Below are 21436 nucleotides of genomic sequence, written 5' to 3' on the forward strand. Positions count from 1 at the left end.
AACTACCAAAGCCCTCCTGCCCAGAGCCTGGGCTTGGCAACAAGAGAAGCCACTGCAACGAGAAGCCCACGCAAGCAACTAGAGAATACCCCCACTCACCACAACTAGAGAGAAACCTGAGCAGCAACGAAGACCCAGCATGGCAAAAAATAAACAAAAAATAAAATTATATTAAAAAAAGAGAAAGGGGTGGACCTTGGAATTCTTGAGCCCCTGGAGGTCTGGCCAACCCCCCAACATGTAATGAAATTCTATGACTCGCAAGGTAAAAGAAATAGCATTATAAAAAGGTTAAAGTAAAACCAGAGCTGTATTTTTGCACACAAACTCCTGTTGATATCAGTCTGTGGCTTGGAATTATAATCAGGAGCCCCTGAAACTGCAATTTGAAGTCTCACTTGTTGGGTGGATGCACCACTCGGGAACTTTTCCTAACTAGGACTGCAGATTTGCTGTTAACGAGGAACTTCCCAGCTGTGTAAGTTGGAATGTTGGTTAACCCAATTTGGTGATGTATGTTCTGTTCACTTTTCTCAATTGTTTCTATTTCTCTTCTTTTTAATGACTGTCTATTGAAATCAGGCCAGTTAATCCTCTATTAAATATTAAAATCATTTCACCAGGGATTGAACCATGTCTCCTGGATTAGAAGCGTCCCACTTGACAGCTAGGGAGGTCCCCATTGTGAGATTCTCTGAATTATGTTGGGAGTCCCTTGAACTGCACAATGTCACTTTCCCAGGAGAGTTAATCAAGAGAAAAGCCTGTAAGTAGAAAGCAGCTGAGTGTGGAGTTTTTTTTGTTTGTTTGTTTTTTGTTGTTTTTTAGAGAGAGATCCTTAAAATTCCAGAATGAACAGGGTTGGAGAAGTTTAAATAATTTCCTAACTTCAAATCTAAATTTGAAGTGACTCATGGTAATTGTGCCAATAACATTTCAAGAGGGTGGTTTGGAATTCAAGTGGTCCTCCCTTGGGGGACATTTTGAGTCTGGGAGGTAGTTTCAACCAGAAGAGTTATTTCTGGAATAAACCCAGCTGCATGTTCCACAGATGGGCTCTGGGTCTGGTCAGAGCTATAGAAACGCAATTACTGAAACTAATCAGTGTGAGAGTAGACCAAGAAACAAAGTCCACTTTCCTCATATGATGCAGGCGTTCCCCACATAACGAGCACAAATTTAAAGGCTTCTGAGCACGTGCTTGCTCAGGAGCTCTGCTGAGGGAGATGTGAAGATGTGGGGTGAGCGCCTTCTCAGAGAAGAATCTGCAGGTGGAAACTCACACAGGTCCTGGTGGGATTGGAGGGGCCTCCTGTTTCCAGAAGTCCTGCTTGCTTCTCACTTGGTCTCTGCTCTGCTGTTTTATTTAACCCCGAGATTCCACAACTGGGACTTGGATGTGGGAAAGAGGGCTGTTTTAAAAATAGGCTCAGTTCAGCTCAGTTCAGTTCAGTCACCCAGTGGTGTCTGATTCTTTGCAACCCATGGACTGCAGCAAGCCAGGCCTCCCTGTCCATCACTAACTCCCCGAGTTTACTCAAAACCGTGTCCATCGAGTCAGTGATGCCATCCAACCATCTCATCCTCTGTCATCCCCTTCTCCTCCCACCTTCAATCTTTCCCAACATCAGGGTCTTTTCTAATGAGTCAGCTCTTCACATCAGGTGGCCAAAGTATTGGAGTTTCAGCTTCAGCATCAGTCCTTCCAATGAACACCCAGGACTGATCTCCTTTAGGATGGACTGATTGGATCTCGTTGCAGTCCAAGGGACTCTCAAGAGTCTTCTCCAACACCACAGTTCAAAACCATCAATTCTTCTGCGCTCAGCTTTCTTTATGGTCCAACTCTCACATTCATACATGACTACTGGAAAAATCATATTTTTGACTAGGCGGACCTTTGTTGGCAAAGTAATGTCTCTGTTTTTTAATATGCTGTTAGGTTGGTCATAGCTTTTCTTACAAGAAGCAAGCGTCTTTTAATTTCACGGCTGCAGTCACCTCAGAGCGGAGGTAAGAAAATCCAGTGGTTCTTCAATTGCAAAGCATCCTAATCCTTGAAACAGCGTTATCTTACTTAATGGCAGTTTTAAGAAGTGCAGTAGTTTCCTACGACAGAGTACTTGTGGCTGAAGGTGGCAGACTCGCCCTGGCACGCGGAGCCGGCCTCGGGCACCTGTCCCGCAGCCCGCGGGTGTCGCGCGCCCCCGGCCGGTCGCCAGGCGCGCAACCAGGCAGCGGCAGCCGAGGCGGAAGCGAAAGCAAAAGCGAAAGCCCAGGAGCCTGGCCGCCCCCGGCTGGCGGAGCCTCGCCCGCCGACAGAGGAGAGACGGAGGGGAGGCCGCGCGAGGGGACCTCAGAGCTCAGCCCTCGGCACGCCAGCAAAGAGCCCGGGAGCCGCCACTGGTGAGCTCGTGCGCGTGGAAACCCGGAACGCTGACTCAGGCACAGCCCGCCCGGCGAGCGCGCTGCGCCCCCGCCTCCCGTCCCTTTCGACCGGGAGCCTGGGGAGCGCGGCGGGCATCGTCTGGCCCCTGGGAACTCGGCGACGGCTGGTGGGGCCGGGGTGTGCGGAGGGGGTCTCGGGACGTGTTTTAGAGGACGAGATGGTCAGGTGCAGATGGTCAGGCTTCCCAGCTGCCTCTGTCAGGCCAAATGCCTTGGGTCCTAGGATGGGAGGTGCTCGTGAGACGGGGTACCCAGGGCATCTTTCAGGGCAGCACAGGGTTAAAAAAAAAAAAAAGAAGAAGAAGAAGCCAGCGGACGCTTGGGCAGAGTGGGAGTGGGGACAGGGACTGGAAGCCACCTCTGTCCTTCTCTTCTACCCCTAGATCTCGCCATGTGGCGCCCGGACCTGAGACCCTGGGCCTCCCTGCTGCTGGCGGACTTGGCCTTGCTCTGGCTTCTACAGGGGCCCCTGGGGGCCCTGCTTCCCCGTGGGCTCCCCGGCCTGTGGCTGGAGGGCGCCTTGCGGCTCGGTGGACTTTGGGGGCTGCTGAGGCTGGGAGGGCTGCTGGGGTGTGTGGAAGCGCTGCTGCCCGCCCTCTGCCTGGTGATCCCCCTGTTTCTCTCCCTGCGGGCTCTGGTCCCGGGGGCCTTGAGCGCCCCTCCGGTCAGAGTGTCTACAGCGCCCTGGGCCTGGCTGCTGCTGGGCTACGGGGCGGTGGGGCTGAGCAGCGCCCTGTGGGCCGCGCTGAACCTTCCAGGAGCCAAGGCGGAGGGGCAGGGCCAGAACAGAGTCTTGATGTGGCGGCTGCTGAAGCTCTCCTGGCCTGACCTGCCTTTCCTGGTTGCTGCCTTCTCCTTCCTCTCTCTGGCCGTGTTGGGTGAGTGGGGAGAGGGCGTGGGGACTCCGGGGCTGGGAGGAGGCCCTTTAGCAGCCACACTCTGACTGTGGTCCTCCTGCCCGTTGCAGGTGAGACCGTGATCCCTTACTATTCTGGCCGTGTGATTGACATCCTGGGGGGCGACTTTGATCCCGATGCCTTTGCCAGTGCCATCTTTTGCATGTGTCTCTTCTCTTTTGGGAGGTAGGTGATGAGCCATTTGTTAGCCCCTAGTTTTTACAGGGGACCTCACTTTCTTATTTTCAATCCCCTTTGTGCACAAAGCACAAAATTCTTAAACGAAGAAAAGCCTGTATTTGTTCATTCACTGTTCTATGTCAAGCATCCATCCATTTACTCCTTCATTCGTCACCTGGCTCCAACATCTTCAAAAGTTTATATTGCTTATTGCAGTTCAGATACGAGTGAGTGTAGTACATTAGGTGTTTTTGTGTTGAATGGAATGTCTCTCAGTTGCCTCTGAGCATATTTATCTCCGTGAAGTTCCATTTCTCTTTTCTGACTCTGACCTCTCAGCTCGTGTTTGTTTCCACAGTTAGCCTATTGTCGGGGCGATGGGGTGGGGGGGGGGCGTGTTTGTTCATCCTGACCCTTCTTCCCTAACTCATCTTGTCAGTCCTGGAAGCTCTTACTCTAAGCCTTGTCACCTTTCTTTCCAGTATCTTTACTCTTTTCCACTGTATTTACTTTCCCTTTTGTTTTTCAACACAGCCGGGAATCTGCTGTCTACAAACGAACTAACTAACTGCTTGGTAGGGTTGGGACTAGGATGAGGCTCACCCGGTCCTCTGTTTTCCTGCCTCTGTTGATTCCTGCCCCTTGTGTCTCTTATTTGTTTCTCTTCTGCTCTCTTGATATACTGCCCTCAACTTTGTACTTCTTTTCCTTCTGTGCTTTTTCTTCTCCTTCCCTCCCCTTTCCTCTTTGCATCTCTCTCCCCTTCATTCTCCAACCCTCTCTCCCCACAGCTCACTGTGTGCAGGCTGCCGAGGAAGCATCTTCCTCTTCACCATGTCCAGAATCAACCTGCGGATCCGGGAGATGCTTTTCTCCTCCCTCCTGCGCCAGGACCTCCCTTTCTTCCAAGAGACTAAGACAGGTAAGGCCTGGGGTGCAGGTCTCGGGTCCCCCTGCATGTTCCTTGACCATCTGCTGCCGCCTACCTGAACCCAGCCGGTTCTGCCTGCATCCTTGGTGCCAGGGCTGGGAGCTGTTTTTCTCTCTTTGGGGACCTGTCTCTCTGCAAGGAGGGAGGGCTCCGTGAGATCAGGAGGTCAGGAGGGAGTTTCTGGGGGTTCTGCATTACAACACGTGGTTTCCTTTCCTGCTCTGTCCTGCCCAGGGGAGCTGAATTCCCGGCTGAGCTCAGATACCAAACTGATGAGTTCTTGGCTTCCTTTTAACACCAATGTGATGTCTCGAAGCCTGGTCAAAGTGCTGGGACTTTACGGCTTCATGCTCAAACTGTCACCTCGACTCACCTTCCTCTCTCTGTTCGAGGTGCCTCTCATGATAGCGGCTGAAAAGGTGTACAATGCCCGCCATCAGGTATGTGTGGATGCTGGGGAATCCCCAGGGACTTTATGCAAACCTGTGTGTTTTTGGGAGAGGGAGAGATTTTCAGATGTTGAATGTGCTATACAGTAAATCCTTGTTGTTTATCTATTTTGTGTCAGTGATTTATATCTGTTAACCTCAAACTCCAAATGTATCCCCTCCTCCACGTTTGGTAACCATAAGATTTTTTTTTTTAATGTCTACGAGCGTGTTTCTGTTTTGTGTATAGATTCACTTGTATTTTTTTTAGATTGCACATATAAACAATATCATATAATATTTGTTTTTCTCTGTCTTACTTCACTTAGCATGAAGGGACTGGAGTGGGGTGTGTGGGTTGGCTGTCTTCTGCCAAATCGGCCCGCTCCATTCTTGGCCCCACTGTTCCAGGCAGTCCTTTGGGAGATCCAGGATGCTATGGCGAAAGCTGGGCAGGTGGTACGGGAGTCTGTTGGAGGGCTGCAGACTGTGCGCAGTTTTGGAGCCGAGGAGCAAGAGGTCCGTCGCTATAAGGAGGCCCTTGAACGATGCCGGCAGCTGTGGTGGCGACGGGACCTGGAACGGGCCCTCTATCTGCTCTTAAGGAGGGTGAGGAAGCTGAGGGCTGGAGGAAGGGTGCACGTGGGGGCTGGTCTTGGGGGTCCTTGGGGTTCCTGATGCCTTTGCCAGTGCCATCTTTTTCATGTGTCTCTTCTCTGTTGGGAGGTAGGTGATGAGCCATTTGTTAGTCCCCAGTTTTTCCGGGGGACCTCACTGTCCTGTTTTCAATCCCCTTTGTGCATGAAGCACAAAATACTGAAACGAAGAAGAGTCTGCATTTGTTCCTTCACCATTCTGTGTCAAGCATCCATCCATTTACTCCTTCATTTGCCACCTGGCTCCAGCATCTTCAAAGTTTATATTACTTATTGTAGTTAGAGTCAAATGAATGTAATGTAATAGGTGTTTTTGTGTCGGATGGAATGTCTCGTTGTAGGGGCAGGGAGGCCAAAGAGTGGAAGGTCCTCAGGCTCCCCTTTCTTCTCCCTCCAGATGCTACACTTGGCGATGCAGGTGCTCTTGCTGAACTGTGCGCTGCAGCAGATCCTGGCCGGGGACCTCACCCGCGGTGGGCTCCTCTCCTTCCTGCTCTACCAGGAGGACGTGGGCAACTACATGCATGTGAGTCGGGAGCTGTTCGTGCTCTCATTTTCCTCCTTTGGCTTCTATTTGTTCCCCTTAAAAAAACAAACGGAAATAACCCCAACTCATTGTCGTTTAATATTTCAAACGTGGGTTAAAAAGAGAGGAAAATGATAAATCTATAAACATGAACCTCCTTGTACTCAGCATCTGTTTTTTTTTTTTTTTTTACTTTTTGTTTAACTTTTTTAAGACGACTTTTTACTTTATATTGGTATCTAGCTGATTAACAATGTTATGACAATTTCAGGTGTCCAGCAAAGTGAATCAGTTATGCATATATATATATATATATATATCCCCTCTTTTTTAGATTCTTTTCGCATGTAGGTCATTACAGAGTTTTGAATACAATTCCCTGTACTCTACAGTAGGTCCTATTAGTTATCTATTTTACATGTAATTGTGTGTGTATATCAGAGGATATAGACTATAGTTCTCTGTGCTGTACAATGGGACCTTGTTTTTTATCTCCCAGCATCTAACAGTTATCAACTCATGGCCAATCTTATCTCATCTGTACCACCCACTGACTTCTCCCCACCCATATTACTTTGAATCAAAGCCAAGATATGGTTTCATCTGTAAATATGTATCTCTAAATGTAAACATTACAAATACATAACCACAAAGCCATGATCATACCAAAAAATTAACAATAACCTCACCAAATACAGAGGTCAAATTTCCATGTTTCATAGAGGTATGTATTATATTGATGTCTTTTTTTCTCTCTCATATACACCTGTGGTGGCAACAATCAATAAAGCTTAGTGTCACGATCTATTAAATTATTCAGGGTTGCAAAAATGGTGACACTGCCATTCCTTCATGTGTTAGCCAGGATGCGTCTCTCAGGGGAGATGTCTTCTCATGTGCTGATAAGCTGCGGGGTGGTAATGTTTGATTAGGAAAGGCAGAATGAGCATTGAGTTCTTTCCCTATAGATGTGTGCTTAGTTGCTCAGTCCTGTCTGATTCTTTGCAACCGCAGGGACTGTAGCCTACCAAGCTCCTCTGTCCATGGGATATTAAGGCAAGAATACTGGAGTGGGTTGCCTTGCCCTCCTCCAGGGCTTCTTCCAGACCAGGAATTGAACCTTTGCCTCCTGCATTGGCAGGCAGATTCATTACCACTGAGCCTCCTGGGACACCCTCCTTATATATACCAGTTTTGAAAAGTAATTAGTTACTGCATCTTGGGCTTTAGTTTATAATTTTTGTAAACATCTCTGACGTGTGGAGAGCTGTGTGAGGCAGTCTGGTGGCTGCAAAGATGAGGTGGGCACAGTGCTTGCATTTAAGGAGTCCCTGTCTCACCAGGCTAGACAGCTATGTACAAGTAACATAGCACAGTAGCTGGAAAGGTCTAGAGATGAAGGTGACGCTGGATGGGAGGAGTAAAGATGTCTCCATCCTTTACGTTACAAATTGGAATAATGGGGTATTGGTGCCCATTTTAAGTTGAGTCAAATTGCACATTTATTCCGGACTGTCCAGTGGTTAGGACTCTGTGTTTCCATTGCAGGGTGCATGGGTTTGATCCCTAGTGGGGCAACTAGGGTCCCACTTGCCACCTGGGGCATCCAAAATTTTTTGTAAAAAAAAAATTTTTTTTAATACTCTTATGCTAGTTATCTCATATGGAAGCCATCTGCCTCATTATTCAAGAAAGTGAAAGTGTTAGTTGCTCAGTTGCATCCCAGTCTTCAACCTCATGGACTATATAGCCTGCCAGGCTCCTCTGTCCATGGAATTCTCCAGGCAAGAATACTGGAGTGGGTTGCCATTCCTTTCTCCAGTAAAAAAGTCTTTTCTAAGAAAGTTTTTTTTTTTTTAAATCTTTAAAAATTAAAGGTGGTGATCTTTTTGGGACAAGGGGAGAAGCCCAGCTGGGGTGGAGTGTGGCGGGCCTGTGTAGGAGCTGGGAAGCTGGTTCGTGGTGCAGTTGACTTTGCTTAGCTGAGCCCTGCCCTCTTGTTTTGCAGACCCTGGTGTACATGTTTGGGGACATGCTGAGCAACGTGGGGGCAGCCGAGAAGGTGTTCCGCTACCTGGACCGAAAGCCAGATCTGCCTCCACCGGGTACTCTGGCCCCATCGACTCTGCAGGGCCTGGTGAATTTCCAGAACGTCTCCTTTGTGTATCCCAGTCGCCCTGACCAGCCTGCGCTCCAGGTGCCCGATGGGGGGAGACTGGGCCCCTGACTCCCTGCTCGGATGATCGGCCTCAAGGAGGCCAGGAGAAGGGGCAGACCTCTGATTCTTCCCCGGCTGCTCTAGGGTCTGACGTTCACCCTGAGGCCTGGGCAGATGACGGCGCTGGTGGGGCCCAACGGGTCTGGGAAGAGCACGGTGGCCGCGCTGCTGCAGAATCTGTACCAGCCCACCGAGGGCCAGGTGCTCCTGGACGGGGCGCCGGTCTCCGAGTATGAGCACCGCTACCTGCACCGTCAGGTGGGGAGGACGGCCAGGGGTAGGCAGGGGGCAGGGGAGGGAACCCAAGGCGTCGGTAGTGAGGGGCGCAGGCGAGAAGGAAGGGGGCGTCCCTGCCGCGGGGGTTTCCGCAAGCCCTCTGCTCCTGTCGCCTCCGCCCAGGTGGTCTTGGTCGGACAGGAGCCCGTGCTGTTCTCGGGCTCGGTGAGGGACAACATCACCTACGGCCTGAAGGGCTGCAGCGACGAGAAGGTGCTGGCGGCGGCCCGCGCGGCCCGCGCGGAGGAGTTCATCCGCGAGCTGGAGCTCGGGCTCGATACAGGTACCTGCGGCCCCTGTGCTCGCCCCCGGCGCCCGCGAACTGGGCGCTGTGGCCGCCTGAGCCCCTCGGGAGCCGTGTTCCCGGAGAACCGGCCGCCGCGGAGATCCCTCCCCCCAGCCCGGTCCACGGGCGCTCGTCCTCCGGAGCGGGGCCTGGGGAAGTCCCAGCCGCGCTCGTGAAGCGGCCGTTGTCTGGGCCCCTGTCTCTGAGGAGAGGGGGTTTCTCGGTCTCCTCAGAGGTGGGGGAGAAAGGCAGCCAGATGGCGGTGGGGCAGAAGCAACGTCTGGCCATCGCCCGGGCCCTCGTGCGGGACCCCCGCGTCCTCATCCTGGATGAAGCCACCAGCGCCCTGGACGTGGAGTGTGAGCAGGCGGTGAGTGCGCGGCGGCGGGACCCCTCGCGGGGCCGGGGCGCGCCGGGGCCTCCCCGATCCTCTGAGGCTGCCTGACCCCGCGGAGGGAGGAGGGCAGCCGACCTTGCCTTTCTGCCCTGTGCTACCTTCTCGTGGCTCACGCCTCTTCCCCCTAAGCCGTGGGCCCCGGGCGTCCAGCCCCTTCTTATCTGGCGCCCGTGGCATCGCGATCCTCCCCCTTCAGCTTCAGGACTGGAGAGCGCACGGGGGCCGCACGGTGCTGGTGATCGCTCACAGGCTGCAGACGGTTCAGAGCGCCGACCAGATCCTGGTGCTGAGGCAGGGCCGGCTGCAGGGCCCCGAGCAGCTCGTGGACGGGCAGGACCTCTACTCCTGGCTGGTGCAGCAGAACAAGAGCGAGGAGACCCCAGACACGCCCGGCCCTGCCCAGGGCCACCTCAGCGCCCCGGAGTAGATCCTGCCTTGGGTTTTCCTGGCTGGTTGTTTTTGGAGCTGGATTTAGACTGTGGGTACTTCTGCTGGGGCCGTGGGAGGGCGGGGGACTGGAGCCCTGGTATCTGTCTGCATCCAGGAACCTTAGTTACTTGACGAACAGAGCTTTGCCTGGTGCAGGGTACTGTACTGTGGTATCTTGAATATATTTAAAACTATTTTTTCTTACATAAATAGCATACATTTGTATAGTAAATTTAGACAATAGAGACAGGTAAGAAGGGGAAAAGTAAAATTATGCACTGTTTCATGTCCCAGAGATAATCACCATGACTATTTTGCTGGCTGTCTGATTAGTCTTTGGATTGTTCTTTGAGATACATAAATATTCATGAGTTTCCCTTTCCCTGTATTTTTCTCAGTTTCCACCAGGGTCTAATATTTTGGGGACCACTAGGATATGGAGGAGCAGAGTACTGTTCCCTAATTAACAATATTAATAAAACTTTGATAACAGCTACTGTGTACAGTGTTTTAATATGTGTAGGAAATATGCCAAGTCTTTTCCGTGTATTATCATTTTTAATCCTTATCCTCAACCCTTTGACCTTGTTTACCCTTATCCCCATTGTGTGTATGAGAAAACTGAGTCTCAAAGAGATTAAAGGACTTTCCCAAGGTTGCACAGTGGTGGAATTGGACTCGGAATCCAGGTCTGACCCCACAGTCCACACTCTCAACCAATTATATTGTATCTTGTGTTATAGTCTACTGTTAATCAGATCTCATAAAGCTTTCACTTCCTAGTTGTGAACAGCTCTGAATCCCTTATCTTCTCTCTAATCCCACTGTTACAACTTTCATTCATTGTATTGTGAAAGTGTTAGTCACTCAGTCGTGTCTGACTCTTTGCGACCCCGTGGACTGTAGCCCACCAGGCTCATCTGTCCATGGGATTCTCCAGGCAAGAATACTGGAGTGGGTGACCATTCCCTTCTCCAGGGGATTTTCCTGATCCAGGGATTGAACCTGGGTCTCCTGCATCACAGGCAGATTTTTTACCATCTGAGCCACCAGGGAATGATCTCATGTCCAAAGATGTTCCCCTACTATTGATTCATCTCTTCCAGACATTGTTAATGAAGTCATTTTTCTTTCTAGGGGACAAGTAAAGCAGTATCACTCCTTCCTCTGTCCCTTCTCTTTTCTGCATTGATATTTCTTCCCCAGAAATACAGCTTATCTAGCCCATTTCTCTCTGGTTTTCCTTTTGGAAAGGATGTTCCATCCGTGACAAACTTCCTGCCTTCCTGATACCTTTGTGCCTCTGTATATGGCGCGCCCTGCCATTCCCTAAATGGCTCTCCCCATTAGGCCCTAGTTCTTTAAGATTCACCTCAGGGTTTAAGTCTCCCAGGAATCCTTCTCTTATCATCTCAGTGCTCCTTTCCACGAGCTCCTGCTGCTCTGCTCCAGGGGCTCACCTCTCTCACTGTCCCTATTAAATTCTCCACTCCCACCATCCACCTCTGTCCTGAAACTAACGTGAGCCCCTGCAGGGGAGGCCATCTGTCTTATTAAGCTTCGTGTCTACTGCCTGGCAGAGGGCTCCATTCACATTGAATGATAAATAACTGTTTTGGGTAAGTGAATAAATCTCCTTCCTCTACTGTCTTCCATCTCAATATTCCTTACACCCACAACTCACTGACATTCCAAAGCTGTACAGTCACTGGTTCCTGGAAGGTCTTACATTTGCTCTTTTTTAGTAAACTGAAACTTTCACTTTCCCAGAAGCAGCAGGTACTTCCCAGACCAGCACTGAACTCACCAGAACTTTTGTTGTTTTGGATTTGTTTCTGCCTGGCAACTGTTGGGATCAGGGTGAGGCTAGAGTAAATAAGTTCCTATGCGTGTGAACCTTTACTTCATCTGCATAGTCCTGCTGCTCCACACCTGTTTATTGTTCAAATTTCACTGGGGGTGAAACAAGCATTGGGAGAGAGAGAAAGTGAAAGTGAAAGTCGCTCAGTCCTGTCTGAGACTCTCTGCGACCCCATGGACTGTACAGTCCATGAAATTCTCCAGGCCAGGATACTGGAGTGGGTAGACTTCCAAATTTCACCAAAGGCGAAATAAGCATTGGGAGGGAGAGAAGTCTGGCCTGATTCTTTCCCCTCCCCACCAAGTGTCCTTCCTCCATCTGTAAAATAGGAATAATAAGTTCTGTATCCTCTACCTTGTGGGAACTATAGTCTTCACGGAGAAAACGATCTATTAAAATTCTTTGGTAACCTCAGTATAATTATACCCGTGGGTTCATAATACCTAAAACTTGAAAGACATCTTAAAAATAGTATAGCTGTCAAATCTTTCATAGATAGGGAAACGGGCCTGAAATCACAGAGCCCATCAGTCAGAGAGCTGGGAGGGAAACTCAGGCATCCGGATGGGCAGAACAGGAAGGTGCAGTAGACCCTAGGATCATAGGGGATCATGAAAATGTGTTATCTTTGAGGGACAGTCCCAGGTAAGACTCACTTCAGAGACACAGAAAAACATTCCCCAACAGTGTATTCAACAAACTCCTACAAGTGTGGTCTGCCTGGTAACCACAGGCATTAGTAATTCTGATTTGTCCAGAGTTCCAGTTATTATTTTGTTAAATTACTTATTTTTTTGCTGTGCTGGGTTTTGGTTGATGCTTGAGGGCTTCCTCTAGTTGTGGTGAGTGGGGACTACTCTAGTTGTGGTGCAAAGGTTTCTGATGCGGTGGTTTCTCTTGTCGCAGCGCACAGCCTTTAGTGCAGTTGGCTTCAGTAGCTGTGGTTTGCAGCTGCCCCACAGCATGCGGGAATCTTCCCAGACCAGGGATCGAACCCACAACCCTGCAGTGGCAGGTGGATTCTTAACCACTGGACCACCAGGGCAGTCCAGTTCTAGTTCTTTTCATTTTCCCCTCCCACTGCCCATCACCGTTTGACTCCCATCCCTTAAATCCCCCATCTTCTCATCACTTACCTTCAGAGTCTTTCCACTCAGCCGTGTGCTGCTCTTTTCGAAGCAAGATATGAATGGCGAAGGGGAAACAGGAAACTCTCAGATTACTGTGGGTCCCCAAACAAGCTCCCACCCTGCCTGCCCTGCCCAATGTGGGAACAACACTGACCTTCAAGTCCTTCACGACCCAGCTGAGTGGGGCAGCCACTTGCCTCTGAATGGCACTGGGGCCTCAGAAGGAAGTGTGGAACTGTCAGAATCTGCAGAGGGAGGACTAGAGGGAAGGGAAAACAAAGATCTTCTCTGTTTTGGGCGCTGAGTGAGAGGAGCATCCATTTACTTGAATCCAGTGCCATCTGTTGGTCCTGGGAAATACTGAGTTTCAAGAACTTTTATGAATTACAATATTCAGTATCAATAATAAGCATTCATGGAGTGCTTTCTCTGTGCTCCTGCTGTGCTAAGAACCTGCCGTATCTTACTCCACCTTTAAGGGAAACTTCTGCGGCATATGTTGCTTTCCCAATTGTAAGAATGAGAAATGGAGAATGAGAAATGGAGACTGAGAAACATTTGCTCACTTGTCTGGGACGCAGAGCTCGGTCAAGGTGGACTTTGCCCAACTTCACATGTTTAGAACATATTTAAGAATACAAAGGTATACACAAAGACAACTGAAGAGGAAGGGAGAGAATATAAGCTAGTTTTTGGATGTTTACAGTAGAAAACTAATAGGAACTATCTAAAGAAGGGAGAAACTAACTGCATTATATAAAGATAAAATCAAGATAATGCCAACATAAAGTTTCTCAAAAATCTGAAAGACTGCAATTTAGAAAAACACTAAAAGATATAGTGAAAGATTTTAAAAATGCAATACTCATATAAACATGTTTAATAGAAAATAATAATCTCCAAATTGTACTGAATCCATCTGCCATATTAATAATTGTAAAAGGACTTAACTCATTAAAATATTAAAGTTAAAAATATTTTCAGATTAGATTAAAAGAAAAACTTTGCTGTTTGCAATATACAAAAGATATACTTAAAAATACAGTGACTCAAAAAGATTCAGTTTTTTCTCACTTTCAAATTTTAATTTTTTGGCCACTTCATGTAGCATGTGGATCTTAGTTCCCTGGCCAGAGATCAAATCCACTCCTCTTGCAGCGAAAGCATGGAATCTTAACTACTGGATTGATAGGGAAGTCCTGAAAGATTCACTCATTTATTCAACAAATCAAATGATAGACAAAGGCATAAAAAAAGAGAATGTAAACCTAAAGAAAGCAGAGGTGAATCTTATTATTAAACAAGGTGACATTCAGATCCATCTCTCCAAATTGATTGAGATAAGAAGGCACTTTATAATGGAAAGTGTAAAATTAAAAATGGATATCTAAGAGATATGTAAGTCCAAATAGCATATAAGTAACCATCACGGAGCAGAAATTAAGGAAGATACTAGGGAACTATTCAGAAAGGCAGTAATAGGTGATTTTACTTCACTTTTCTTAGGACTAGAGAAATCAAGTAGATAAAAGTTATGAACACAGAAGATGCTACTAACTTAGTCAAAAGTTAGATCTATGGATCTATATTGACATCTTCTCACTGAAAACTGGGAACACAATTTTTCAAGTTTCAACAAAGTATTAATGAAAATGGACCACACATTCTGGCACAATAAACTTCAGTAATTTCCCCCCAAAAGTAGGAATGATATAGATACAATTCTCTGACTATAGTGGAACAAACTAGATAATAATAATAAGGTCAGAAAAGATAAATGCCCTTCCACATGGAAACTTAAAGAAACAGTCTTTCTCTTGGGCCAGAGAGTGAGAAAGCAACAACTGAAAAATTTCTAGAAAAATGACAATTGAAAATCACACATCAAAACTTTTAGGATATGGCTAAAGCAGTGTTCAGAGGAGAATTCATCACCTTAATTACTTACATCAATAAAAGGAAAGAATGAAACAAAGTGAATTAAGTGAAAAGGAAACAAAATGAATGGAAACAATCGAAGTGTCTACCAGTAGATGAATGGATCAAGAAGATGTGGTATATACATACGATGGAAAATTACTCAGTCATAAAAAAATAAAATCATGCCATTAGCAACAACATAGATTGGCCTAGTAGGTATCACACTAAGGCAAAATAAGTCAGAGAAAGACATACACTGTATGGTTTCACTTACATGTGGAAGCTGAAAAACAAGTGAACAAGCAAAAAGCAGAAAGACATGCAGTACAGAGTGGTTGCCAAAGGGGACAGGACAGGGAGAATGAATGAAATAGCTGAGGGAGATTCGGAGGCATGCACCTCCAGTTACAAAAGAAATGTGATGTGTCACAAGAATGAAATCCACAGGGTGGCTAAAACAGTGAATACTATGGTAATAACTTTGTATGATGACAGATGGCATCTAGATTTATCATGTTGATTACTTTGTAATGTATAGAGGTATCCAATCACTATGTTGTACACTTGGAACTAACATAGTGTTGTAACCTAATTATATCTCAATAAAAAATAATAAAGTCACCAAGATAGCGGTTGAAGAGATATTTTTGCCAGGTAATAGAATGATTTTTTTTTAACACCCTCAACGAACAGCTGCATCTACCACGCCCAACTTCTCTCACTCCCTAGAGAACAGGGAGGGAAGGCAGAAAAGGGGTGTAAAATGAGGGGTGAGTTTTGGGGGAAAATCACAGAAAAGCCCATATCTCTATGAAGTAGAGCTCTTGGTTGAAGTCAGGCAGGAAGGGAAAAATAAAAAACCCCCCATCTTAGTTTTCAAACTCAAGTAGAACAAAAAACAAGAATGTGGGAGAAGGCAACCAGCCATGACCACTCTCTTTATCAGCTGTCTCCCTGAAACGTCTGGTTTCTCTGAAGAGCCCGGGAAACCCAGATCTCCCACTGGGGACACTGACGGGCAGCACAGAAAACTCAGCAAAGCTTCTGACTGGACCACCCAGCGGCTTCGATTTACCTACGCTGCATCAGCGGCCACTGGCAAGGGAGATTCCCGGCTGGTATCGCCTTCTCTCTGTGCTTGACTTGCAACCTTTTCCCACAGATGTCATTCCTCGTTCCCGATCCATGAGACCACTGCCTTCTTTTTAAAAGACAGGGATGGAGGTCTATCTTGGCACCAGAATTATAATACGATTCTTCAGTCATTTTGACCTTTTGTGCATCTTATTGCAGGGATGTTAAAGATGTAGAAATGAAGTTTTCCTGGGTTCCCAAGTAAGAAATACAGTGCAATGAAAACAGCATAGCCCGTGGACTAACTTCCTGTGAACTTTGGTTCATGCTCTCATTACTTCACCTGCAGAAGGGAAGTCATGATAGTATCACAGTGAAGGGTTATTCTGATGAGTCTCTCTCTCCCTCCTCCTGCCCCCCATATTCACACTGTGCCTAGAAAAATGATTCGTAACAAGCAGCTGACAGATTTAACTCTTACTGTTATGACGCAGTCAAGTTAGATTTCAGAACGTACGCGCGGTGGACACATTCACACCGGAAGTAAGAAAAAACAGCGCTGCTAACTTCCGGTTCAGCATCCGTATCCTCCAGTCTTCCGGGTCTAAGGACGCCTTCTCCTCCCTCCAGATGCGTGCACAAGCCCCATTTACTGTGTGTTCTCTGGGCCCCACGGTCCTCTTCTCCCCACGGGCTCTTGTTTGTCTCTGAGAGAAAGTGCAGGAGCCCGGCCAGGGGGCCGGCCGCGGAGGAGGGAAGACAGGCTGAGACCTGTGCGGCCTTCTCATCTCCGGCTCTTACCTGGTGCCCCCAGGTCACGTCCTCACTCACTCAGCCTCGAGCAAAACAGTTTTCTTCTTTTTCAGATGGGGTGAGATACATGGGAAAGATACATAGGTATCTGTATGAAGAAAGAAGGAAATTAAAATTCAGCGGCTCGAGCTCCTTCGGATGGCTCCCCGCCCTTTTTTTTTTCCCACTCAGCACCACACACGCCCTTCCAACTGGGAGCAACACCCCCACCCAGCTCTAGAGCACTCACAACCCTAACACTCACAACGGGTCCCAACACATCCCTACACTAGGTCAGTTTCTGGCCTGTGGTCAGGCTCCTAATTCATAAACATTCTAATCTACCTGAGGACTCTGGGCGACATTCTGGTTCCTGTCCTAGCAAGTTAAGTGAGGCTTAACAAGGACGCTGGTGCCTTTTTTTTTGGCCGCACTACACGGCCTAAGGGATTTTAGTTCCCTGACCAGGAACTGAACCTGAGTCCCTTGTGGTGGAGTCCCGATCACTGAACCTCCAGGGAGGACCCATTATCAAATGCCTTAATTAAGCAAGTCATTTCTGATTCACATAGCATCTGTTGTAGGTTCAGGTGATTCTCCAGGGGCCTTCTTTCCCCGATGACTCATCTAATTAGACTGCTTTTATATACTGATTCCAACATTTGGATACAAGCCTGTTTTGGTTGACTTGGTGATGTTGCCAAAATTGGACCTCTTTACATCGGTGCCAGATTACATCTTGGAGACAGAATTTTGGTAAGGTATAAGGAAATAACTGTATTCCTTTGCCAGGCTGGTGGGGGGCGGGGGGCAGGCACAGGAGAAGGAGGTAGTGAGGAGTCTCAGAGTGTTCAAGGCGCAGGGAGGGGGGTGGTCAGCTCGTGGACATCCTTCTGATTGGTTGGTGATGAGGTAATCTGGAATTAGCATCATCAACCTTCTGGTTCCCGGGATCTGGGGTCTACATGCTTTTGGGCAGCCTACAGTTAATGACTTCCACCAGGGAGCGCTTTCAGTATCTGCAAAACAGCTCACAGGATATGACTCAGAATATTATCTATAGTCCTTGAGGAAGAACTAAAGGTCTTTGCCTTTGTATAACGGCTCAGCTATTATTATTTTGTCTTCTTTCTTTCTTTCTTTTTTTTTTTTTTTGCATTTTCTAATTTCTTCGATTGAGGTTTTTCTACAGAGGAAAGGCAGGTGGAGGACATGGGTGGGGGGTCTATTCTGGGAAGACTTCATAGGGTTCTGGTCAGTTACAGTAGGGGAAGAGGAAAGTCCTCCAGAATTTAAGGACCAGTGCGGAGGATTCTTCTCTCGGGGGGCTAGAACTAGTTTCTAGCAGCTATAGGAGAGCAAGAGCTGCAGTTTTCTGTATGCTTAAGGAATAGAGAAAGTTGGTGAACACTAGTAATGTCTTCCATACTGCCCCATCTGTTTCTTTCTTTCTTTTAAATTTTTTCTTTTATTTTTGTTTCCCATGGCTTGTGGAATCTAAGCTCCCCAACCAGGGATCAAACCCAGGCCCATGGTAGTGAGAGCACAGAGTCTTAACCACTGGACCGCCAGAACTCCCCCCATCTTTTTCTTATTCTTCCTGTCATGACCTTCCAGGGGAAGAAATATTTATTCTGATGCCTCAGATCCCTGGGCAGGGCATGTTTACTAACAGTAGAGGGGGAGGGATGTCACAGGACACTAAAGGTTACAAAGTTGCATTTTATCTCTCCTGCCTTCATACTTATTTAATCTATAAATCTGAGATTGAGCTGCCTTTCCTATTTTGTGTGCATGCATGCTTAGCCATGTCTCTTTGTGATCCTCATGGATTGTAGCCACCAGGCTCTTCTGTCTATGAGATTTTTCAGGCAAGAATACTGGACTGGGTTGCCATTTCTTACTCCAGGGGATCTTCCCAACCCAGGGATTGACCCCATGTTTCTTTTGTCTCCTGTACTGACAGGCAGATTCTTTACCACTAGTGCCCCCCTGAGAAGAATAAATCTTTAAAAAGATAATTTACCTCTTGTTACACTTTTCCAGTATTTGAACTGAATTGTATTTAAAAGTCTATGCTCTTTGCATTCAGTTCATTATTTATTCAAAATTTTTGCTATAGGCTTTATCTTGAATGTGCAAAACCATTCGCCCTACATAGAAGTCCCTATATTCCTCTGGCAATTCTGTAAGGATTTTTAAGACTCTGTGCAAAATTTGTGCAGCTCTTGTTGCTGCTGTAGGATCTTTGTCTCCATAGGTATCCATTTTAGCATAGCATTCAGAGGGAAGGTGCTTCCAAAAGACATTCACTCCCACTCCAAACTCCTCAGAAATTATATTATGGAATCATAAAGCAGGAATCAATAATACATATCCAGCTTTAAGGGAACATTCATACCATCTAGCCTTGGAAAACAGTAGATATTTAGTTAAGTCTGGGTTATCTATGTTCAGGACTTCTGATTTAATACCCGATAATTATAAATATTGGGCATCTTGAGGACTGAATAGTATAATGCATTTTTTTTCCTGTCACTTGTATTGAGAAGTTATCTGTTACTTTATAGTGGATCCAAAGTTGTAACTTTGGTGAGCTTAATTTGAAAAACACTGGAAAAGAACCATTCTTTGAAGAATTTTGGAAACTCGATATCTCCTTCCAATAAAGGAAACTGCTTTCTGATATTTGCAAGATCCTTTCTAGGCTCTTCTCCAAGTGATCCTAGGTCATCCTTCTCAGTCTTTCCTATTAATGCTCTCCGGTGGCCTTATGAAGAAATGTCTCTATATATCCTTGTAGTAAAAACTGGATCCACAAAGCATGAAGTACAGTAGATCCTCTGATATAAAGAATTCCTTATGGTTTTCTTCAGTTGTGCTCTGTACCAACTTGTTAAAAGTTTAAGGACGTCCATGGGGGCAACTACAGCAACGTGAATCTTCACTTCTTTCCTCCTTCTGATTTGGCTTAGGTGATCCACTGTCCATCTGCTTGTGAAAGTGAAGTCGCTCAGTTGTGTCTGACTCTTTGTGACCCCATGGACTGCAGCCCCCCAGGCTCCTCCATCCATGGGATTCTCCAGGCAAGAATACTGGAGTGGGTTGCCATTTCCTTCTCGAGGGGATCTTCCTGACCCAGTGATAGAACCTGGGTCTCCCACATTGTAGGCAGACACTTTACTGTCTGAGCCGCCAGGGAAGTCCTCTGTCCATTTGCTTGTACGTGCTCCCAAGTCAATTCCTTCCAACACCAGAGGCTTTCTCTGCGGATCCAGGTGTCCTATGAACTGCTCCTGCGAATCACCCTCCAGCTGCGGTACTGGGACGCGCTGCCCATTCTCCTTCAACTCTGGGGAACCTCTGCGTTTCGCCTTTCTTTTCCGGAATCTTATTTCCGCCATCTTTAACAGAGTTCCTTTGTGACCCGTCATCTGTCTTCCTCCTACACTTCATGTGCTTGAAAGTCTCAGGCCTTCAGGATTTACAGCTGGTTAGCGGTAAACGTGGAAACATGAGAACCTCGCCTGGGGTGTCATGCTTCATAGAAGCTTCACCGTAAAACCCTCTATTAGAGCGTCAGGGATTTGACTGGCCTTTTATTTACAATTTGCTGTTACATTTATGAGTAAGAGTATTACATTTATTACATTATGGAAAGAGTATTGCATTTGTGGGTAGCTGAGGGCATCTCGCGGAGAAGGCAGTGGCACCCCACTCCAGTACTCTTGCCTGGAAAATCCCATGGACAGAGGAGCCTGGTGGGCTGCAGTCCATGGGGTCGCAAAGAGTCGGACACGACTGAGCAACTTCACTTTCACTTTTCACTTTTATGCATTGGAGAAGGAAATGGCAACCCACTCCAGTGTTCTTGCCTGGAGAATCCCAGGGATGGGGTCGCACAGAGTCGGACACGACTGAAGTGACCTAGCAGTAGCAGCAGAGGGCATCTCGGCATGTTCGGTAAGACATAGCTCAAGTATTCCAGACTCTCTGGGTCTGTTACCATTACAGTCCCACCTTACACACCCATCAAAACATGTGTTCTCTTAGGGAAGTGAAGAAGAAAAAATTTACTATATTCTTCTCCCATGCAGTGAAGTAGTGTGCATACATATGTTTATTGTGGCCAAACACTAACTTGTAAGGAATTCCTGACACATTTTTTGTTTCACTGCTTATTCCTTCTCTGTTGTCCTCATGTACTGGGTAGTTCGAATTATAACATTTCCTATTGGCCACTTGTGTCAAATATCAACTTTATCAGCTTCATCAACTCTTTCCAGATGGCTTGAATTTTCTCTTCTTGTGTGCCCAAGCTTTAAAGCTGATTTGATTCTTCCTGACACTACAGTGGATTGTTCCTCTGTCACTCCACCCAAATTTTGCATTTCTTCTGGACCAGAAACATGTTTGTTTCATCTTGCAGGATTCAATATTGGGCCATGGATCGAGAGCAAATTGAATAATAATACACTTATAGATTACTTTGGAAAAAAGAAGTCTTGCTTTCCTTACTTATCAAATATTTTTTCCAGTTTCTTTTCAGCAGAAGACCTCCCCTTGTTCTAAAATAAGTTTGTTGAAGCCACACACAGCTTGAACTTCCTCATACCCCTGTTTTTCAAATCTTCCTATTTTAATCCTGTGTCTGAAAAAGTGTTTTTTCTTTTTTTTTTTTAAGCAATGCATTTTATTCTTTTTGCCTTCTATTTATATACACAAATCTAGCTTGAAATTACACTCAGATTCATACATTCCTGATACATATCAAATTAGCCAATTTCACAGAAAAAAATAATTTTAAACCACTGTCACTCACTGCTCACTTTCATCACCACAGAAGGTAGCTATAAAAACAAGTACTAACATTACAGGTGACTGACCCTCAGCATAGAGACATATCACTTTTAAGCCCCCAAAAAGTATTGGGTTGGCCCAAAATACATTTGGATCAATAGAATTTTTTGGCCAACCCAATAATATCA

The 21436-nt window shown here is 46.8% G+C and overlaps 1 protein-coding gene, 1 long non-coding RNA gene and 1 pseudogene across 3 annotated transcripts; 1 reads left to right on the forward strand and 2 right to left on the reverse strand.

Annotated features, from left to right (window-relative positions):
- The first annotated feature begins 2243 nt into the window (after positions 1–2243).
- TAP2 (transporter 2, ATP binding cassette subfamily B member) lies at positions 2244–10163 on the forward strand. The gene is made up of 12 exons (XM_020908107.2): positions 2244–2406; positions 2832–3326; positions 3416–3530; positions 4316–4446; positions 4690–4895; positions 5295–5492; positions 5937–6065; positions 8074–8262; positions 8368–8541; positions 8683–8842; positions 9079–9215; positions 9439–10163. The coding sequence occupies exons 2-12, from the start codon at positions 2840–2842 to the stop codon at positions 9667–9669; spliced, it is 2157 nt and encodes a 718-aa protein (XP_020763766.2). The 5' UTR covers positions 2244–2406; positions 2832–2839; the 3' UTR covers positions 9670–10163.
- Positions 10164–12318: 2155 nt separating this feature from the next.
- LOC110146962 (uncharacterized) lies at positions 12319–16122 on the reverse strand. Of its 2 annotated transcripts, none has more exons than XR_011483959.1 (4): positions 15662–16122; positions 12817–12921; positions 12669–12696; positions 12319–12535 (listed from the first exon to the last, which is right to left on the reverse strand). It is a non-coding gene; the product is annotated as an uncharacterized lncRNA (long non-coding RNA). The 2 variants fall into 2 exon arrangements; XR_002316708.2 differs by having other exon boundaries at positions 15658–16122.
- Positions 16123–18548: 2426 nt separating this feature from the next.
- Positions 18549–19852, reverse strand: LOC110146961 (tRNA wybutosine-synthesizing protein 5-like; annotated as a pseudogene).
- Between the last annotated feature and the right edge of the window lie 1584 nt (positions 19853–21436).

The sequence above is a fragment of the Odocoileus virginianus genome, chromosome 27, assembly GCF_023699985.2.
Source record: "Odocoileus virginianus isolate 20LAN1187 ecotype Illinois chromosome 27, Ovbor_1.2, whole genome shotgun sequence".
Classification (NCBI taxonomy): Eukaryota; Metazoa; Chordata; class Mammalia; order Artiodactyla; family Cervidae; genus Odocoileus; species Odocoileus virginianus.

Excerpts from the sequence above, each read along its gene's own strand:
- TAP2 (XM_020908107.2), top strand. The coding sequence starts at position 2,840 with ATGTGGCGCCCGGACCTGAGACCCTGGGCCTCCCTGCTGCTGGCGGAC. Across the intron at positions 3,531-4,315 it reads TGTCTCTTCTCTTTTGGGAG|CTCACTGTGTGCAGGCTGCC; the intron begins GTAGGTGATGAG and ends CTCTCCCCACAG. Across the intron at positions 6,066-8,073 it reads ACGTGGGCAACTACATGCAT|ACCCTGGTGTACATGTTTGG; the intron begins GTGAGTCGGGAG and ends CTTGTTTTGCAG.